A 21,976-nucleotide genomic window follows, 5' to 3' on the forward strand; every position below is an offset into this window, starting at 1 on the left:
CTGAAACATTGACTGTTTCTTTCAGAATAAATGTTACTGTCATTGACATAAGTCGAGAATGACTTAAGTCATGTCCTCTCATTAGATACTGCTTGACTTGTTGAGTTCTTCCAGAATTTTGTGTGTGTTGCTCAAGATTTAAAACATATGCAGAACCTCACTTTGGGTTGTCTGCCACTTTCCCCATCCCACTCCCACACTGACTTCTTTGTCTGTGGCCTCCACTTCTGTTTGGAAGACACCACCTTGCCTTACATCTGGATTTTTTTGCAATTCTTTATAAAATATTAAAAAAAATTCTAATTTTACATAATTCACTCTTTCTGTATCAGAACTGACTATTTCTGCCTGTCATAATTTTGGCTCAGTTTTCATATTCTGGATCTAAGATCTGATCACACTGGGCATGTTCCACAGTCTTGCCATTAACAACATTGTACACAAACAAAGAAGCTTAATGTGCTTGTAATTGCAACCATTAACTCAATTGGACTCACCCTGTTCCGAGATATTCCCTTTGTTCTACCCATCCCTCCTCTCCTTGTACTGAAAAATAACTTGTTTTTCTGACAAAGGGACATAACATATTAACTGTTTCTCTCTCCGCATCTGCTCCATGACCTACTGAGCGTTTTCTGTTTTTAATTCATTTCGTTAACCTATTTCAGGAGTATTGTCATCCTGACCAGATCAGCCTGTACCTCCAGTTTCTCACTAAAACGTTACCTGAGGTGTAGTGTTTTTAATGGTGAGTGCTTGGGCAATGTTAATGTTCAAAGGAAACCTGGGTGCGCTTGGGCGTTAGTCATTTAAAATCAATGAAATTCATTGGCAATCACTATGATTACAGTCTGTTCAAACATTCACTTCCCAGTCTGTACCTGACCCGTAGTGCCGACACTTAAATGGTTAATAGAAGGGAAAAAAAGCACCTACCAATGTGCTTAAAGAATGAGACTGCTGAATGTGTAATCATATATGATCACATAGTCGCTCTTACAAATTAATGTTATTCATGGTGCTTAAACATTAAAATGTTGTATTTTGCCATTTATTTAATTGAAACAGAACTGAAGTATGTTCAACATTTGTTTTTAATTGTTACCTCTGAAATCCTTGCAATTATATGGCCCCATTTCAGGGAGTATAATTGCAGCATAATGTTTGATATTTTCTTGATGCTGTTCAGTTTGATGAAATCTGTTTTTAGTGCAGATGTTGAGTAATGTGAAAGTCTTTTGTTTCAAGATGAGTGAAAAGCATTTTAAAATTTGATTGTCAACAGCTGAGGAATTAGGAAATGGGTTTTCATGTCTGGGAAACAAATAGAACTACAGATGGTGGAATCTAAAACAAGATATTGCTGAGAGGGTTCTACTAGTCAGGCAGCAAATGTGTAAAGAGGAACAGTTAACTTTTCAGATCCATTTCTGTTTTTGACATTTCACAGGTGGCCCCAATCATTCTATGAGAAATGAACATTTACAGTATAATGTTCCAGCAATAACATTCAGTGGATCATTCAAAACATCATTCTGCTGCCTTTTTATCCAGTGTTGGCTTTTTCAAAAAAAATGTTGTTTGCAACTCTCTGCTGTTTTTAATGCAGTTTTGGGGCAGGACCACAGTCAGTCCCACGAGCCTGTTTCACAATTATAGCTGATTTCCATCCTAGCCATCTTGAATCAGTGATGTTTTAAACAAATGTCTAACAAAATTGAATCACTTTGATGGGGTTCCTTGCTTTCTTTTGTGATTTTTTTTCCATACGGTAGTAGCACAGACCTAAAATTCAATGTTTCTTTGCATTTTATGCTATTTTTCTTGGCTTTGACAAGCATATGTAATGATTGATCCTCTGTCACGTGGGTTATCTTTGAAAGATGCATACTCTTAGTTATGCAAATTTGAGTAGCTTCTGCTGTGTTCCTGTTGTTGAACTTGACAAAGCAATGTAGTTTTGTAAGAAACAGTAGATTTTGCTTTGCCATGAATCATATAGATGGCTTTTGTTAAAGAGTTTGGATGAGTCTCTCTCCACTGTAACACTACTGGATGCACTAAGGTGTGTTTTTTTTATCTGTACAAAGCCACTAATGCAAATTTCATCAAGTGATTTTTGTTGAGCAGTGGTTCATTATCCGTAATTTTTCATTAAAAATAGAAAAAGATTAGCTTTTTTTTCTCACATGTACATTGTAACATCGAAACATGCAGTGAAAAGTATTGCTTTCTGTCAACAACCAATGCATCTGAGAACAGGTTGGGGCATCACCATGCTTTTGGTGTCAAAATAGCATCGCCGTAATTTATTAATCCTAACCTGTGCATCGTGGGCTGTGGGAGGAAACCAGAGCAACTGGAGGAAACCCATGTGGGTGCAGGGTGAACTTACGGACAGTGGCAGGAAATGAACGCTAATCAATCTCACTGATCGATTTTACCGTTGGCGCTGTAATGCACTGTGTTAACTGCGATGCTGCCATGTAGCCATAGTAAATGTTTACAGTCTAAAGATGCAACTCAGGTTTGGGACAGTAGATTATAGTCTAGAACTGTTAGGTTTTTACAATAAAGAGTCTGCTGTAATTGCCAAGGATTACAGAAACACGGTTGTCAGAGTCAGCAGAATTAATTCTAATCAATGGCTTTCTGGGCAATTCTGGCATTTGTATCCCTTCCTATAGTTTCTTGACACAATGGATATCTGTTAGCTTTGTACTCAGCCAGGTATTCTATTCCTGAGATTCATTCCTACTCTACTTAGATATGGGCCCCCAAATCCTAAGCACTTTATACAGGGGTACAATTGAGAGCATCCTGATTGGCTGCATCACTGCCTGGTATGAGAACTATACTTCTCTCAATCACAGGACTCTGCAGAGAGTGGCGTGGACAGCCCAGCACATCTGTAGATGTGAACTTCCCACTATTCAGGACATTTGCAAAGACAGGTGTGTAAAAAGGGCCCAAAGGATCATTGGGGACCCAAGTCACCCCAACCACAAACTGTTCCAGCTGCTACCATCCAGGAAACGGTACCACACCATGTAAGCCAGGACCAACAGGCTCCGGGACAGCTTCTTCCACCAGGCCATCAGACTGATTAATTCATGCTGATACAATTGTATTTCTATGTTATATTGACTGTCCTGTTGTACATACTATTTATTATAATTTGTTATAAATTCCACATTGTACATTTAGACAGAGATGTAACTTAAAGATTTTTACTCCTCATGTATATGAAGGATATAAGTAATAAAGTCAATTCAATTTTCAATTGTATGCTTTTGTACAGTTAGGGTTGGTGAATCGTGGGCATGCTATGTTGATGCCGGAAGGGTGGCAACTTTTACAGGCTTTCAGCATCACCTTCACTGATTTGATTTGATGCAAACAGCACATTTCACTGTATGCTTCGATGTTTCATTGTATCTATGACAAATGAGGCTAATCTTTAATCTTCACAAGCCGTGGCTATAGTGCATTGTGTTAGTAATAGTGGAACGACTGTGTCAGAAGGATGTTCTTGGTGCAGAAAATATGAACTTGGTGCAATCTTGAAGCCATTGTAAACTTTGTACAAATCTTGCAGTTTATATGCTAAATCATTAGAGGATGTGATATTTCAATTCAGTTTAATTCAAGTTTAATTGTCATTTAACCATATATGAATACTCATGAATACAGACAAATGAGGCAGTGTTGCCACTGGGCCGACGGGAAAAGACACTTTACCGGCAGTCACACAGAGTAAGCACACACAAGATCACAGTCATGTAATAAAAAGTCCCAAGGCCCACCTCCCATCCCCCACTGCGATGCTGAGGTTTGATACATACAAGTCAACAAACCAATATAGAATATCAGTAAAAGTACAATGATACAGAATATCATATCAATGACCGACATCATCGGTCGACTGGCCCCCAATGCCCGCTAGGTGAGACTGGAGTCCGGCTAGGCGAATCTGGGCTTTAAGGCCCAGTTCTTGTGTAAAGGGCGATTTCTTCTTTTTCTTTGTTACTGCGTATGTTAATTAAAATGGCTTCTTTGTTTTGTTTGAAAGTAGGAATGCTTCTTTGTTGCGAGAGAGTGCTGGAAGCTAGTTTGGGTTAAAATTTACTGATAACAAGAATTGTATTCCTTTGTAAACCAATTGGGATTGATGTTGTTCTTTCTTCTGAGTCTGTAAATTATTGTTGGTGGGTTTTTGGGGAGATCAACGCGAGGGGTTGAGAGAGAGAGGACGCGATGCTTTAAACTGGGCGAGGAACGGACCCCAAGCAGGGGTCCAAGGCCAGGAGGTACCCCGAGGAGAGGAGGCGAAGATAGATGTGCTTGGTTGACCACTTTGGGTGGTCCTGAGCTGCTAGTCGAGGAGTTCGGAGGGGATCGAATGGTGGCTAGAAGACTTCAGTAATTGAGCTCCAATGGTTGTGCATGAAGTGGTTCAGCCTTTGATAAGTTTGGCGCCTTTTCTTTATTTTCTTTTCCTTCATGTATACTGTATCGTTATTGATTACTTAGTTATAGTAATCTTTATAAACTGTAATCATTTAATCGCATATGGTGTACTGTCTGTTTTTGGGCGAGGCGGGGACATCACACAGCATCCACACCAGCTGATTACCCAGTTTGGCGGGGCTGAAGGCTGCTCCCTCTAGACGAGAACGAGCTGAGCGAGCCTGAGGCGACCCAGGGGGTTACACTTGTATATACAAGCACACATAGAATATTAGTAAAAACACAACCAGACAAATATATAGTCCAGACTCCTCAATCCATTTAAAATCTTCAGTCACCACACCTGCCCTATTCCACCCCCAGTAGAGCGTGATGGCTCAGATGCCCATTCCTCTGGTGGCTGAAGAGCAAGTGATCCTGTAGCTTGAGGCCCAAGTTGACTGACTGCCGCTAAATATCTGCAGTCAACCACAACAGAGTTAGTCTTCAGCCAAGCGAAACCCCAGGAGGGCAGCTCCGACTCCGTTTTAGGCAGCTTGCCACACTGTCTCCAGTGAAGCACAACAGAGCTGCCCCCTCACTCTGGGCAGCTGCAAACACTGTGGCTTCTGGGGACCTGGCCCCCTCCATCCGCCCCTGCTCATGTGCAATAGATCAGTGAATCAAGCTTGCAGCGTATAAGATCAATGACGTCCAAAGGGGTCTTGTGATCGCAAGAAAAGCGGCCGTGATGGCCACTCGCTATTTGACTGTAAGCCTCTATCAACTCACATTGCGCAGCACATTGCGCAGCTCCTTCATTATCTCCGCCAGCGCGCAACTCGCTGATGGTGTAGACCTGCAGTCCTTTGAGTTCTCAACGAATAGCGGTAACCTGCAATCAATAGATATATGTTTAAGTAGAATGGTAGCACCTTTTGTTGGCCCCATAGAAGCCGCTGCAACTTGTTACACCGCCATCTCGCTGAAACATCTTGTGATATGCTTTCATTCGTTGACTGAAGATAGTGAACGCACCATCTTCATTGATATTGTCCAATGTCATCATTAAGGACACTGAGTTTATGCTTCACCACTGACCTGCTGTTCTGAGACCTTTGAGATGAAGAGTTATTGGTGCGTATTTTATGTGCAATCTCAAGCTGTGAAGAAGTTGCCCCAGGAGCTTAGAACCTCAGAAAACTATCATCTCAGAAGATTGAGATTATCCCTCAATTGCAGGTGCGTTGACCTTCTTGGATTTGATCATTGTTTGTTATGAAAAGGGTCCCAGAATTCTGACATCTCATGGTCCAGAACACTTCCGACACAGTCAGGAAAGCTCACCAATGCCCCTGCCTTCTGAGGGGGCTGAACTTTGCACATCCATACTTTTCATTATACAAGTGTGCAGAAGAGATCATCCTGACAAGCTGCATCACTGCTTGGTATGGAAACTGCACTGTGGCAGACAAAGCTGTACAGTGGCTAGTCAAAACTGCCCAATGATATAAACAGATATATCAAGGATTTATAAACAGAGAAAAGCCAGTAACAGGATGAAGGATCCCACCCACTCTGCTCATGGACTGTTTGCCCCACTACCACGAGGGAGGAGTCTACAGAGTACCCACACCAGGACTCAAAAACTTACTTTCCCCAAGCAGAAATGCCGATCAACCACTCCACTCACATTTTGTTATTTCCTGTCAGTCACCCTCTGTATGGACATGCATTAAATCTATGTATTTATGTAAGCTATCCTATGTATTTATATCTTTTGTGCTTTTCAAATTATTATTGTATTCTTTATATCTTTTTTGTTTTTTTTGTGCTGTGTCAGATTGGAGTAACAATTATTTCATTCTCCTTAACACTTGTGTGAAGGAAATGACATTAAAACAATTCTCTTGAATTTAATGTTTTATATATATATATCAGATTTCTTCTGTGTAATTGTGTGATTGGAGTGATTTATTTTATTTTGTTAATAATATCTAACCTTGTCCTTGCCCTTTAAGGATGTGAAGGCACTTTTCCCAGCAGGATAGGACCGAGGATAGTTCAGATTGGATAGAGTTAAGCATGGCCTTGGCTTTCTTAACAGGATGTTGATGTCTTCTCCCTAAACAGTTCTTTGGGATTATGAGAATATATAATAAGTAGGAGTAGGACTGGGCGATATGGTGCTTTTGACTATGCTCTGCAATTCATCAAGATCACTGTTGATGTTGCCCTTCATTGTAGAACTAAAGAAGCACTGCTGTGTGAGGTGGTGTACTCTATCCACACACTGTCTCTATATCCTCTCAATGGATTGGCTGATGTTCATAAAACCATCCCAGGTACTCCTCCCACACATTCAGTGGTCCTGTGTGATAGATATTCATTGTCCTGGGCCAGGAGGCCTCTTGATTTTTGGCCAGGCTTGGCTTTCTAAATGCTAGCAGCTGACACTTGTCAATATCTAAGCATTTTTGAATAAATTAAGCATCCAAATAATATTCTTTGTTTAGCTCCTGGTCATAAATGGGAGCCAGTCTACAGATCTTAATGTAACTGGCAAGCAGTAATCAGCCTGAAATTAAAAATACTGCTTTGCAAACTGGCACTGCCGAAGGAGCCACAGACTTGCTGGCCCCACAGCTCCTGGGCTTGCTGCTCAAGAGGCGTAGTGCAAGTCAGTGCGTTATTTAATTTGGCTTGTTTCAAACTAGACAACGCTGGCTGAGTTATTTAATTCAAGGAAGCTTTGCAGACCAGATGGATAATATCACTTAGCATATCAATAGCTGTGTTCCTCAAGTTTGTTATAGCTGGGGGGGGGGGGGAATGGTAGTTGGGACAAGCTCCCACTACCTATTAAATGCTCCCAATGGTGTGAATCTCAAATAGCCTCTGACAACACAAGTCCAGTTCCTGGACTTTATGTGTGGCTTAGCTGCTAAGCCTGGCTGAATGTTTCTACTGAGAAGAAAAGGGGGAAAGATGAGATAGTGGTGCATTAAAACAAGTCACTTTGGGCAGATGTGGCTTATTAGGTGTGTTTGGCAGCTCACTTAGGAGATGGAAAACTCTGATCTCAAACCTCCGCTGTCTTGCAGCTATGCTCACTCATGGGGAAGGCTTCGGGAGTGAACCCCGAGCAAAAATCCAGAGCCGGAGTCCCTAAGGCCATCCTACATTGAGTTCAGCATTGACTGGTAACACCTGCATCACCAAACTGTATCGGTCTCTGCCATTTTTTTGGATTTATCAGAAGGGGACTCTGCTGCACGGGCAATACCTTGCTCTCGATATCCTATTGCTCTGGCTTGCATATCACTTAGACAGCTGGGATGCAATATACATGGTTGACCACGGCCAACAGAGGGTCTGTGGTCAATAGCTGATTTGTTAATCGTTGGAAGGCTTGTATACTCATAGAGTCAGCTTCACAGTGTTAATTGTGGGTACCTGAGATCTGTCTCTAGAATTTATTAGTCCATTTGTGTTAAAAGGTATCTGAAAAGGTAACACATGTATGAAGTCAACCAAATTACAGAGAAATAATATAAATTAAGAGAGCAGTTCAGGCTTATTAGGAACGGTCCAGGAGCACGAAGAAGTGTGACAGAAATATGGAGTGATGTGCAATCCATTCATGCGATGGATGGCTGTTTTTTTCTGTAGCTCATGGGAATATCTTTTTAGCTTCCAGAATTGTCCCTGTGTTTTGGAATTCCTTCGTATTTTTGAAATGGCTTGTAATTTGGAAATATTATATAAGACAGAAATCCTTTGTGAGTTTTAAATGTGTTTTAAGAATGTTGTTTGGATTTAAATGTACATCACTGAAAATAAATTAATTGTGTTTTACACTAGTTTGTACACTGGAAGCATCTCCTGCTTGGTAGGAAGGGGGACCGACCACTCAAATAGTGGGTATTGGCAGCTAAACTCACCATGGAGGATAAGCAGGAAAGTGAACTAGCTTCTGAAGGTTGGGTAGTTACAGTGACAGTACTGATGGCTATTTATATTGGATAGGGTTTAAGGTCTTCATTTGAGTTCAGAACTCTGCAGTCAGCAAATGCAATAGCAACACATCTGGAGTAGACTCTCCCAGGAGTCAATGTTACAATATTTTTAAGATGGCTTAGAGCATGTACTTGGATCTTTTCCTATTTCCCATGGCTGGGTTCGGAATAGAGCATCTTTCTCAGGAGCCTTATGTGGGGCATGTCAATGACGTGGGTTGCTCCATGAAACCGACAGACTACCATTATTGCCACGATGTTGGTCTGGGAAAAGATGGCAGTGTTTGTCCTCCCAGTGAGTGTGGAAGAATCTGTGGTAACAGCATTGATTTAGCTGAGGTAAATTGGGTGCCACTGTATCCACATTGCCACAGCTAAAATATTAGGTGTGTTTAGAATTATGCACTGCCTTAAAGACCAAAATTCAATCAGAGTTCTTAAAGAATATTCCACATTAGTATGACAATAAAATAACATACATATACCAATTCACTTGTCCATTGTTATCACTACTAAGGTTAGCTCCTGTGTTTTTAAAAATAGTTTTTTAGTAATTTATAAAATGATATATTTTTTGTTTTTTTCTCTATTCTTCGTAATTCCTTACATATATGGTTTTTGTAGTCTTGAATATGCATTTTTAATATCTCAGTAAGTGTTCTGTAGAGTTGTATCTTAAAGCTGTGTATTGAACTGTTCGTGATCCATCTGTTCCCTGTAGACTCTTAGTCATCACACTCCACTCCAGAAACATGAATCCAATATTTAGACTGTCATTTCAGTGAGCACTGACGGAGTACTGCCATATTTTGGATGAGATGTTAAACAAAGACCCAATGATTTCCTCAGTTGATTGGAGAAGGTTCTGTGGTATAAGCAGGAGAATTCTAACCAATGTCCTGACCAGTACTCATGCCCGAATAAGCTTCACAGAACCAGACCCTCCAGTCATTTATGTCTTTGCTATTTACTTCACTTGACCAAACTGGTGGTTGTCTTTTCCCACCGTAATATTTGCTACCATTGAAAAGTATTATCATTTGTGATGTTCAGAGGCTGTGACAACAGTGAAAGTAAATGGAAGCAAGACATAAAACAAAATAATTTCAAGATATTGGAGCCAAAGTTAATTGTAAGCAAATTGGCCTTTATATTTTAGACTTATAGAGCTAGCCTAATGAACAGAAGGCACAGATGCTATGGCTAATAATTAATTATCACCTGATGTTTCTCTCTCTGAGTTTTGCCAAAAATAGCAATCTGAGAAGTGAAAGAACATAGTCAACCAATGTGTTTTAATCTTTAAACGTCTGATGGCCTAAAATGGGGAATGTTACATTATGAGTAAATTACAGAACATAATCCCAGTCTCTATATATCCGTGAGAAGACTTTGCTACCATGCATTTGTTGGTGTATGTTTAAATTTTAATTCCAATTCCACTGTGTCCAGTCCTTATTTTCAAATTATTTTTAAACCAGCTGATCATTGATTTTTTTACCTCATACTGCTTCAGCAGTTTAATACATTTTTGTCTGTTATGTTATGTCCCACTTACAGACTGCCAATGATAGATTACTGCATGGTCCATGGAGGTCATGTTGTAGGCTTTGAATGCAAGGTTCCCTTGTCGTTGTTCATAGAATATGTTCTACAGCAAAAGCACAACCCATATTTGTGAAATGAAAACATTTTGCAAAGTGTTCTTTTGAGGGCATCAGCGACTTGAGTGTTTTAACCTTGGAGAAGTCTTGCTATGTTCTACATTGACTAAACAACCTATAAGAAAATAATGCACCATTCTGAAAGAAAATTATATGCTTTAGTTATTCACTGATCTCTTTATTTTTGCAGTGGAGTAATTGGATTAAATATTTTACTAGTTTATTTAATTATCTTGGCTGGAACTTCGAATGAAAATATAGAGCTATTGAATAAACTGGTTGCATAATTTAAACAGAATTAAATAGAATAGCTCTGCTTACATGAGTCTGACGGAGGGTACAATTTTCTACAGTGCAAGGGATGAAGGAACAATCAGAAGAGACACATGAACTCTGTTTGCTTCTTGTTTCTTTGGTAATTCAGTGTTGGATGCATTAGGAAGTTGTGGTGAGAAATGGATCTCATGAACTGGTGCAGCTGCACATCTGATAAGTATTAACATTCCAGAATTTGTTTTCATTTTTATTTTGAGCCAGTTAATATGAAATACTGTGTTTACAAATCCACAAAAGGCGGTGGTCAAATCCTGAAGCTGAAATCCTTCTACCTACAGCTACAGCTTTGCACTCCACCCAAAAATTCGATGCAGAAGATGGGGAACAGTCCTGGTGCTAGTCAGTTGCTAGAAGCCGATGTACCAGACTGCAGGGCAAAGTGGTGGAATAAGAAGACTGTGCTCCTGACTGACACATAAATGATCGTAATTCAAATGAATCTCTGCTCCTAAAATACTGAAAATAATTTAATTCTAATATCAGTATTCTAATCTAATATCAATTCTAATTTTCCAAGAGTTTGGAAAATCTGGATGCGCAAAGGACGTGGAAGTTGTCAAATTCACAAAAGGAGTTTTTTTTTGTGTGTTTGTTAGGAGGAGTCTAGTGAGCAGGCACTTACTCACCTCCACTCATCCTCATCAACAAAGTTCTAAAGCAGGGGTGCTCAACCATTTTTATGCCATGGACCAATACTATTAAGCAAGGGGTCCGTGGACCCCAGGTTGGGAACCCCGGTTCTTAAGGGCCAACACTTGCACTTAATTGGATGACTCTGCTACTGGGTACATTGCCCCACTCTTCCTAATGACTTCCCAGAGTGCCTGCTCCCCTGATCCCTAACTTCATCTGCTGAAGACTTCCCCTGTGATCTGGCCTTATGATCTCACTTTACGTGCCAGAAACTGCGACTTTAACATACACGAGGTTTCATTATTATCACACAATGATTTGTTGAACCTTTTCTGTCCTTTTTTCTGAATCATCTTTGAAACTTTTTGGTCTAGAATTTCTCTAACACAGCTCAATATTTATTGATTTTTTTTGCAGGGTACAGCACCGAATTTAATCAAAATCTTCCTGGTGTATATGGGGCATGGGTAATGTGCTTCCATGTCCTCTGTGTGTCTGCTGTAGATTCTGTTGGCTGCAGTGAGAAGTGTAGACAGAGTCCAGGAAAGGGAGGATGGTTTCCCCGAAGTACTTAGTTGTTCAGTTCCTTGGACAGAGCAGTTGCCATATTTAATTGTGCATGTGAATTATTCCATCTGCATGTGAAACCCATGAGTGCCTTGGCCCCTCACAGCTCAAACAGCCTTATCTGGAGTGTTGAAGCTCATTCAGTGTTGATTATGGGGTTTAAATTACCTAGTCAGCTGTCAAGGAGTTCATAGCATTTATTGTTCTTTAGTGAGGGCATACATTAACTAATTTTCTTAGCATCCGCTTTTACCCCCTTTCAAACTGCTGTTGATACCTATCTCTTCACCCACTTTGCCTGATCTCTCATTTCTCGTTCCATGATCCTGCCTCTGATTAATTCCCTTGGCTCAGCATCCTATCCTCGATCAAATCCTAGAACATCTACCCTTATTTGACAACATATCCCTACCTTAATTCTTCACCCCCGCTATAATCTTCACGCCTAACCTGATGCATCTGACAGTCCCTGTTGTTCTCTCCCTGCCATCTGCAGTGTAACTAACTTCCTTGTCAAATTCCACAATATTGCAAGGAAGGACATAATACACACAAGACCGCTTTGCCGAGCCCCTGCGCTCCATCCGCCAGAAAAAGGGAGATCTCCCAGTGGCCACCCATTTTAATTTCACTTCCCATTCCCATTCTGACATGTTAGTCCGTGGCCGCCTCTACTGTTGTGATGAGGCTGCTCTCAGGTTGGAGGAGCAACACCTTATATTCCCTCTGGGTAGCTACCAACCTGTTGGCATAAACAGTGATTTCTCAAACTCCCAGTAAATGCCCCACCCCCCACCTTCACCATTCCCCATTCCCATTTCCCTCTCTCACCTTATCTCCTTACCTGCCCATCACCTCCCTCTGGTACTCTCCCCGCATTTCTTTCTTCCATGCCCTTCTGTCCTTTCCTATCCAATTCCAGGTACCTCTTTAACCAATCAACTTCCCAGCACCCCTCTTCCTCCATTTTCACCTGTCACTGTGTGTTTCTTCCTCCCTTCCTCCCACCTTCTTACTCTTGACTCCTCATTTTTTCTTTCTCTCCAGTCCTGCCGAAGGGTCTCTGCCCAAAACGTCGACTGTTCTTTTTTTCCATAGACGTTGCCTGGCCTGCTGAGTTCCTCCGGCATTTTGGGTGTGTCGGTTGCAATGCATGCAAAGTCTGTTCTTTAGAAATTTGTTGGCTCAGAACTTGTTGGATGTTCACATCCTTACAATGCACACAGTTCTGCAGAGAGAACTTGTAATTTCCTTCATCAAGCCTCTGAGGCACAACAGATTGTGCCTGAGTTTGAATCCATTCCAGGATCTATTAAGCTCTGCAAGCGCTTACAGCAAACACATGGGCCCCACGGCTTATGTGGGGGGTTTCTTTATTTCTTGTGAACATGGAACCATAAAGAATATGGAATTCTTGCCAAGTTTAATTGCAGGATTTCATTATCATTCCATAATGCTTGACAGGCGGCCAGAACTCAACTAGAAAATGTGGGATGGCTATTGCTTCCCTCTGCTGGATGTGAGAGTCCAACTAGATTCCACTTTGCCAGCCAACCATGCACTGTGGTTGCAGCTTCACATAAGTTTGATTGTCATTTGATGACAGAACACCATGGAGCTCGATCAAACACCTCTTTATCTCAGTAGTCTCCATTCTGAGTTAATAACTGGTATCAGTAATACAAATAATGGAACAGTAAAAAGGCACAGCAAAGACCACAAGACCAGCACCATATCTGGGACTGAACCTTGACTTTGGCATCATGAGGTTTAGTGTCACTCACGAAAGTTTTGGAACTTTAATATTGTGTACATGATCTAATCTCAAATTTCAGCATTGTGCAAGCCCTTGCGTTGTTTGTCCTCTTTCAGATGTCAACATTCTAAAAATTTGCAGAGTTCTCTTAGTGCCTTAGCCAATAACAATCCACAAATGTTGCACAAAATCAAATTACTTGGTCATAAGTTCATTGAAGTTTGTGGGACCTTTATGATCCACAAAGCAACACATGCAAAGTGGTGGAGGAAGTCAGCAAGTGAGGCAGCATCTTTGGAGGAGGATTAATAGATGAACTTTTGGGCCGAGGATAAAGTCTCCAGATGTAGGATCTTGACTCGAACCCAAGGTGGTGACAAATCGGCATATAGGAGGGAGAATGGAAATCAGATTGAATGGATCCACACCAAAGTCTCACTCAACATCAGCAAAAATAAAGAACTGATTACTGACTACATGAGGAAGAACCTGAAGGTCCATAGCCAGTCCTCATTAGGAGATCGGAGGCGAAGGCTTTAAATTCATTAACATATCAGAGGATCTGTCTTGGGATAAGCAAGAAGTGCCATCGCAAATAAGGCAGAACAGCACCTCAACTTTCTTAGAAGGTTGCTTGGATGAACTTCTATGCATGGACATTGGAGAGTATCCTAACTGGCTACAAAATGGCCTAGTTTGCAAATAGCAATGCCCAGGTCATAGAACATAGAAATCTGCAGCACATTACAGGCCCTTTAGCCCGCAATGTTGTGCCAACCATGTAACCTACGCTAGAAATTGCTTAGAGTTGCCTTAGCACATAGCCCTCTATTTTTCTAAGCTCCATACATCAATCTAAGAGGCTCTTAAAAGACCCTATTGTATTCGCTTCCACCACTGCCGCCGGCAGTGCATTCCACGCACCCACCACTCTCTGCGTGGAAAAACTTACCCCTAACATGGATCCCCACGGTACCTATTTCCAAGCACCTTAAAGTTAAGCCCCCTTGTGTTAGCCTGTTCAGCCCGGGGGAAAACAGCCTCTGGCTATCCTCACAATCAATGGCCCTCATCATCTTAGACAGCTCTATCAGGTCACCTCTCATACTCCCATCACTCAACCTATTCTCATATATTATGTCCTCCAATCCAGGCAACATTCTTGTACATCTCCTCTGCACTCTCTCTATATTATCCATATCTTAGTGAGGTGGTAGTGAGGTGACCAGAACTGAGTACAGTTCTCCAAGTGGGGTCTGACTAGGTCCTATATAGCTGTAACATTACCTCACAGCTTTTGAACTCAATTCCATGGTTGATGAATGCCAACATACACCTTAACACTGTCAACCTGCTCAGCAGCTTTGAGTGTCCTATGGACAAGGACCCCAAGATCTCTCAGATCGTCCATACTGCCAAGAGTCTTACCATTAGTGTTATAATCTGTCTTCAAATTTGACTTACCAAAATGAACCACTTCACACTTATCTGGGTTGAAGTCCATCTGCCACTTCTTAGCCCAGTTCTACATCCACCGCTGTAACCTCTGACAACCCTCTAGACTATTCACAACAATCTGCCACTTTGTGTCATCAGCAAACTTACTAACCAACCCTCTACCTCTTCATCCAGGTCATTTACAAAAATCATCGAGGAGGGGTCCCAGAACAAATCCCTGCGGAACATCGCTAGTCACCGACATTCATGCAGAATACGAACCATTTACAACCACTCTTTGCCTACTGTGGACAAGTCAATTATGGATCCACAAAGCAAGGTCTCCTTAGATCCCATGCTTCCTTACTTTCTGAAGGAGCCTTGCATGGGGAACCTTATCAAATGCCTTATTGAAATCCATAAACACTACTTCCAATGCTCTACCTTCATCAATGTGTTTTGTTACATCCTTATGAGCATGATCTGCCCTTGACAAAGCCGTACTGACTATCCCTAATCAGATTATATCTCTCCAAATGTTCCTAAACCCTGCCTCTCAGGATCTTCTCCAACAACTTGCCTGCCACTGAAGTCAGACTCACTGGCCTATAATTTCCTGGGTTTTCTTTACTCCCTTTCTTGAACAATCTACAAATTGACATTGAGGAATTGAAACATCTACAAAAAGTGATGGATATAACCCTATCTATCACAGGCAAAACACCCCTGACCATGAAGCACAGTTACAAAGAGCATTGCCACATGAAAGCAGCATCCATCAACAAGGAGCTCCACCATCCAGGCCATGCTCTCTTCTCACTACTACTATCTTAGGTCCCACATCATCCAGTTCAGGAACAGTTATTCAAAGTTCAAAGTAAATTTTATTATCAAAGTACATATATGTCACCATATACAACCCGAGATTCATTTTCCTGCAGGCAGTCTCAGCAAATGTATAGAATAGTATCTATAACAAGATCAATGAAAGATCAGCCAGCGTGCAGAAGACAACAAACTGTGCAAATATAAGTATAAATCAAGAGCAATAAATAACGAGAACATGCAACGACAAGATAAGAGTCCTTAAAGTGAGATCATTGGTTGTAGGAACATCTCAAATGATGGGCAAGTGAGTGAAATTATCACCTTTTGTTCCGGAGTGTGATGATTGTGGGGCGCTAAGTTCACTTGAACCTACTGGTGCAGGTCTTGTACCTGTTACCTGATGGCAGCAGTGAGAAAAGGGCATGGCTTGTGTGGTGAGGATCTCTGATAACGGACGTTTCTTCCCTGTGACAGTGTTTCATAAAGATGTGCTCAATGGTTGGGAGGGCTTTACCTGAGATGCACTGAGCTGAATCCATTACCTTTTGTAGGATTTTCCATTCAAAGGCATTGCTGTTTTCCATGCCAGGCCATGACTCCAAGCCACTACACACCTATAGAAGTCTCTCAAAGTTTTAGATGTCATGCTGAATTTCCACAGACTCCTAAGGAAGTAGAGGTGCTGTTCAAACTTTTTTTCACAATTTCACTTGTGTGCTGGGTCCGGGACAGGTTCTCTGAAATAGCAGCACCCAGGAATTTAAAGTTGCTAACCCTCTACACCTCTGACCCTCTGATAAGGGCTGGCTCATGGACCTCTGATTTCCCTCTCCTGAAGTCTACAGTCAGGTCCATGGTCTTGCTGACACTGAGTGAGAAGTTGTTGTTATGATACCCCTCAGCCAAATTTTCAATTTCCCCCGTTTGCTGACTTAAAACCACTTTGATTTGGCCCACAACGGTGGTGTTATCAGCAAACTTGAATATGGTATTGGTGCTGTACCCAGCCACGCAGTCATATGTGTAAGATGAATAGAGCAGTGGAATAGGCACACAGCCCTGTGGTTCACCTGTACTGATGGAGATTGTAGAGGAGATGTTGTTTTCAATACGAACTGGAGTCTACAAGTGAGGAAATCCAGGATCCAATTGCACTAGGAGGTAGTGAGACCAAGGTCTTGGAGCTTATTGATTAGCCTCGAGGGGATGAGGTATTAAATGCTCAGCTGTAATCGATAAAGAACATCCTGATGTTTGCATCTTGCAGTCTAGGTGTTCCAGGGTTGGGTGAAGAGCCAGTGAGATGGCATCTGCTGTGGATCCCACAACCATCAGGGTCTTGAATCACTTGGATCACTTCAAATCTGAACTGATCCCACAAGGACTCTACAACTCATATTTTTAGTATCTATTTATATACATTTTTGCACCACATATTTGCCCTTTGCACCTTGGTTGTTTGTCAGTCTTTGTTTATGCAATGTATAGTTTTTCATAAATTATGTTGTATTGCTTTATTTACCTGTAAATGTCTGTAAGAAAATGAAACACCTATGTCATGATATATACATTCTGCTTCTTCAATGTTTTTAAAACACTTTAGTTGGATGTGAAATTCTGGTGCTTCAAAGACTTGTGGTATCATATAGATTTTATTTATTTTCCTTGTTGATGAATAACATTTCTATTTGGAAAAACTAGATCCTCCTTCAACATTTCTATTGTTTGTAAACTACGTCAGGCTGCTTGAAATCTGTGCACTTAAAGTGAATGCTTAGCAGTTTAGGAGAACCATTTGCTGAACGATTAGAATGTATTAGTTCTGTACTTTTGTTCCGTGCATTTGCATGCACTACTTGCTTGATTTTGCTTTCAGAGTAATAAGCTGACTTTTGCTGCCAACTTCTGATGCCTTCTCAAGTGATGGGCTTTTTTATGGACTACAAGTCCCTCAGGATTCTGTATTTTACCATTTACTGCATGTTGCTTCACAGTTCTGTCAGTTTCCTATTGAATTAGAAACACATAGCATTCCAAAATTGTATCCTCCTTAATTTAAATGTTATCTAACAATTAAATTTTTATAAACTTTGGATTCTCACTTAGCTACATTTACATTTACTATTCAGGTTATTAATTAATTTCATTTTTAAGCGAAAGATGTTTTAGTCAAATAGGCTGCAGTATTGAAGCCTGTATATTGTTAATGGCATAATTCTTTTTAAATAACACTTGCTTATAGAATCTTCTGTTATAGAATATCTGTTTGGGTGTGGACTTTCATTTACAAATGAGGTTAAAGAATGATGAATCAACAATTCACTGCGGTAATCACTTTTCTAACTTTGTTTCTGTGTAGTGTTATAATTCATATAGTGACTAATATTGTATAAATCATAATATTAGTCATTGTACATAGCAATGATTAATATTAGGCCAGTGAACCGCAGCAACAAAACTTCCTGGTAAGATACAAAGTCTTGTTAAGGATATGGTTATTTCTTTCGACTGAGGTTTATGAAGAGGGAAGTGGTGTGTGATAATGTAATTGGTCACTTCTTGATTTAAAGTAAAAAATTTTGACATGTGGATAAAACTTTTAATTAGTTCTAGGTGGACTGGGTGGGGTTACAATGACATAGTGATGGTTAACCAGCTCTGTAACTTTTTCCGTTTCCAGTCCAGCTGAGATTGGAAACTGGGCCAGTACCTTGCTGTGTGAGCTTGGTGTGACATGTCTGATGATTTGTCACACAGCAGTTTTACACCACTTAGAAATCTAATTTTCAGGCCCATTTACTTCCCTTCACTCCTTGCTTTGCAATATTCTAATATTAGATGGAGAGTGATCTGGTCATCTAACTATTTTTGTATAATGTTTATTCATTAATTTTTCCAAATTATCAAAGAGGCTTTTAGAAGTTAAATCCAAAATGACTAGTGAGTTATATAAAACTGACAGAATTGAATTGTGATTCAGCACATCACACTTGCAGTAATATGCATGATAGACGGAAAAAACACTTGTACATCTTGAACTATTAAAGTGGAACACAAGAATTATGTTTCGGTGCTGCTATAGACTGAACATTTGCTCTGAGTCTTTACATTTTGTATTTCAGAGAGAGGACTCTCTCAATGACAGCATTATCAATAACTGGTTCAAGTTTTTAAGAAGAGTTAAAGTATCTGATGTTAAATGTTTAATTCTTTGATTTTGCCTACTCTGAGCTTTAAACAATTTCCCTAATTGTGTTCTAGGGGGAACTCGAAAAGCTGAACCAATCAACAGAGGCTATTAATCGTCAGGAAACTGAGCTAGAGGTAAGGTTTTTATGAAAATATTGAAGGATTATGTCTGAGAATTTATGCAGTATATTTGAGAATAGTTTGCACTGCATAAAATATGGCCCATGTAACCCTTGACTGCTGCTATTTTTGCAGACATACAGTATGAGATCACATTCAGTCGTGCACATTTTTCCTGCTTGAATATTCTAGCCTTCAGTTCATTGCATAATTGACTGTTTCTTTGAGAGCTGTTTTTCTGCTGTTTATAAATCCTCAGTACCTAAGGGAGGATTAGTTAATGGCATTGCTGTAGTTATGATTCATGACTCTGAAGGGATAAGATAAGTTAAACGTAACCCTGCTCCACACACTGCATTCTGTATTGTAGTCCTGTTGATCGTACTATTAAAGGGATATCAATTGTAGATCTCTCATTTCTAACTCTATAATATATTATACACTGAGTTCTTGTTTCATCAAGCAACACATGACTTGTTCGTATTACATTACAGAGGGAGGCCATGCAGCCTATTGGACCCAGGCTGAGTTTTACAGAAACAATCCAATCTGTCTCATTCTATTTACACTGGAAACTTGTTCTCTCCTATACATACCCGTTAATTTATGTTTCTTCTATGGTGTTAACCTACATGGAACTAGTCAGTTAAATAACCAGCATGTCTTTGGGATATGGGAAGAAGTGGGAGCACCTGGAAAAGCCCCAGTGTGTACTAAGAGAACCAACAGTCAAATGTGAAGCAGCACCATTGCCACTGGAGAGGAACCAGTACTTGCTGAAGTTAAGATTGTTGAGCAACACTAACAATTCTGGTAGGAGTTAACACTCAATGTGCCATGGAATATGGTGGACTATCCACGGTCCAGTAGGAACATCCATTGTGGAAAATGACTTGAAATCTGATCCTCCAGCAATCTGGATTTTTGCCAAATTGGATCATAAGTTTTTGTGTGCTTCCAATCTCATGTATTTGGCGAAATAAATAACCGTGTAATAGTAAAATGGAGCGTTATGTACAACATATATCGCCATTGATGATCTATGTAGGTGATCTGAATATAGTAGTACTTTGAAAACTGTCGACTGCCAAAGAATTTAGACTGTAGATCTTTCACTATATCTTTATGTCTTTCTGCTCATTGAGCCAAAGAGCAAAAATGAAATTGCTGGAGGAACTCAGCCGGTTAGACAACATCTGTGGAGGCAGAAGGACAGTCAACGTTTGGGTTGAGACCTGCTGAGTTCCTCCAGCAGTTTGTTTTCTCTTTGCTCCAGATTGCAACGTCTACATTCTCTTGTGTCTCCAAAGATTCAAAGATACAGCACAGAAGTTGGTCCTTAAATCCACTGGAACCATGAGCATATTTTTTGACCATTTACACTAATCCCATTTGCGTGCATTAGGATCATGTGCTTTTGTACCTTGCCTGTTCAAGTATCTAAATGCATATCTAATGAAATCATTGTATCTGATTCCACCATTTCCTCTGCCTTCGTGTTCCAGATAGTTTCTTACAAAGTGTTGACCAGAACTGCATACAATACTCCAAGTTTGGCCTAACCAGTTTTTGTGTCCCAACTCTTAGATAATAACACCTGACTGTGAAGTCAAGCTTACCATTTATTTAAGTGTCTATCTTTATTTAACTTCCCAAAGTCCTATTCACCTCACACTAGTTGGGATTCAGTTACATCTGCCAGTTCTATGCTCAACTTTCTAACTGACCTGTATCCTACAGCCTTAAACAACCATCTTTCCATACTGTCAATGTTCATGTTCTTTCCAAGTTTAAGTAAGTTTCAATCAGATTCTTACTCTGTGGGGACTAAGTGTGAAAAACCCAGATGCTGTATCACAGTACTGTGAATGCAATCTTCATCAAATTTAAGCAGGATTGCAGGGCCCCATGTCTGATAGGACACTGCACCATCATCTCTGAAAAATCAGTGTGCGCAGGCTTCTGGGGTAGGACATAGAACATGGAATATTACAGCACAGTACAGATCCTTTGGCCCACAATGTAGTGCTGACCCTTAAACCCTGCCTCCCATATAACCCCCTACCTTAAATTCCTCCATTTACCTGTCTAGTAGTCTCTTAAATTTCACTAGTGTATCTGCCTCCACCATTGACTTAGGCAGTGCATTCCATGCACCGACCACTCTCTGAGTAAAAAACCTTCCTCTAATACCCCCCTTGAACTTCCCTCCCCTTACCTTAAAGCGATATCCTCTTGTATTGAGCAGTGGTGCCCTGGGGAAGAGGTGCTGGCTCTCCACTCTATCTATTCCTCTTAATATCTTGGACACCTCTATCATGTCTCCTCTCATCCTTCTCTCCAAAGAGTAAAGCCTTAGCTCCCTTAATCTCTGATCATAATGCATACTTTCTAAACCAAACAGCATCCTGGTAAATCTCCTCTGTGCCCCTTTCCAATGCTTCCACATCCTTCCTATAGTGAGAACTGGACACAGTACTCCAAGTGTGGCCTAACCAGAGTTTTATAGAGCTGCATCATCTCTTAAACTCTATCCCTTGACTTATGAAAGCTAACACCCCATAAGCTTTCTTAACTACCCTATCTACCTGTAAGGCAACTTTCAGGGATCTGTGGACATGTACCCCCAGATCCCTCTGCTCCTCCACACTACCAAGTATCCTGCCATTTACTTTGTACTCTGCCTTGGAGTTTGTCCTTAAACCTTCAAAATTTTGACTCTAAAGCAAAAATACTAGAGGTTATCTTTGTTTTAGTAGAATATTTTTTTTTTGTCTTTGTAAATGAAGGAACTCAAAAACAAGCAGTTCTCAATTTGGAAGAGGTATTTTGGGAAGGCCTTTAGTCAGATAATGTCATGGAAACTGCGAACCTAATTAGACATGAAACTTTGAAGATTCATTATAAAAGATACTGAAGAAATTTGCTTCAGAAGATAGTTACAAGTGTTATACATTTAACATTAAAAATTCTGCACA

The 21,976-nt window shown here is 40.5% G+C and overlaps 1 protein-coding gene across 2 annotated transcripts in view; it reads left to right on the forward strand.

Moving 5' to 3' along the window:
- LOC132378449 (SH3 domain-binding protein 5-like) overlaps window positions 1-21,976 on the forward strand; it is a 74,186-nt gene that overhangs the window by 5,699 nt on the left and 46,511 nt on the right. For both annotated transcript variants that reach the window (XM_059945375.1, XM_059945374.1), the window contains exon 2: window positions 18,951-19,013. In XM_059945375.1, coding sequence (XP_059801358.1) covers window positions 18,951-19,013 — 63 coding nt within the window. The remainder of the gene's footprint in view (window positions 1-18,950; window positions 19,014-21,976) is intronic.

Source organism: Hypanus sabinus, chromosome 20, assembly GCF_030144855.1.
Source record: "Hypanus sabinus isolate sHypSab1 chromosome 20, sHypSab1.hap1, whole genome shotgun sequence".
NCBI classification, from domain to species: domain Eukaryota; kingdom Metazoa; phylum Chordata; class Chondrichthyes; order Myliobatiformes; family Dasyatidae; genus Hypanus; species Hypanus sabinus.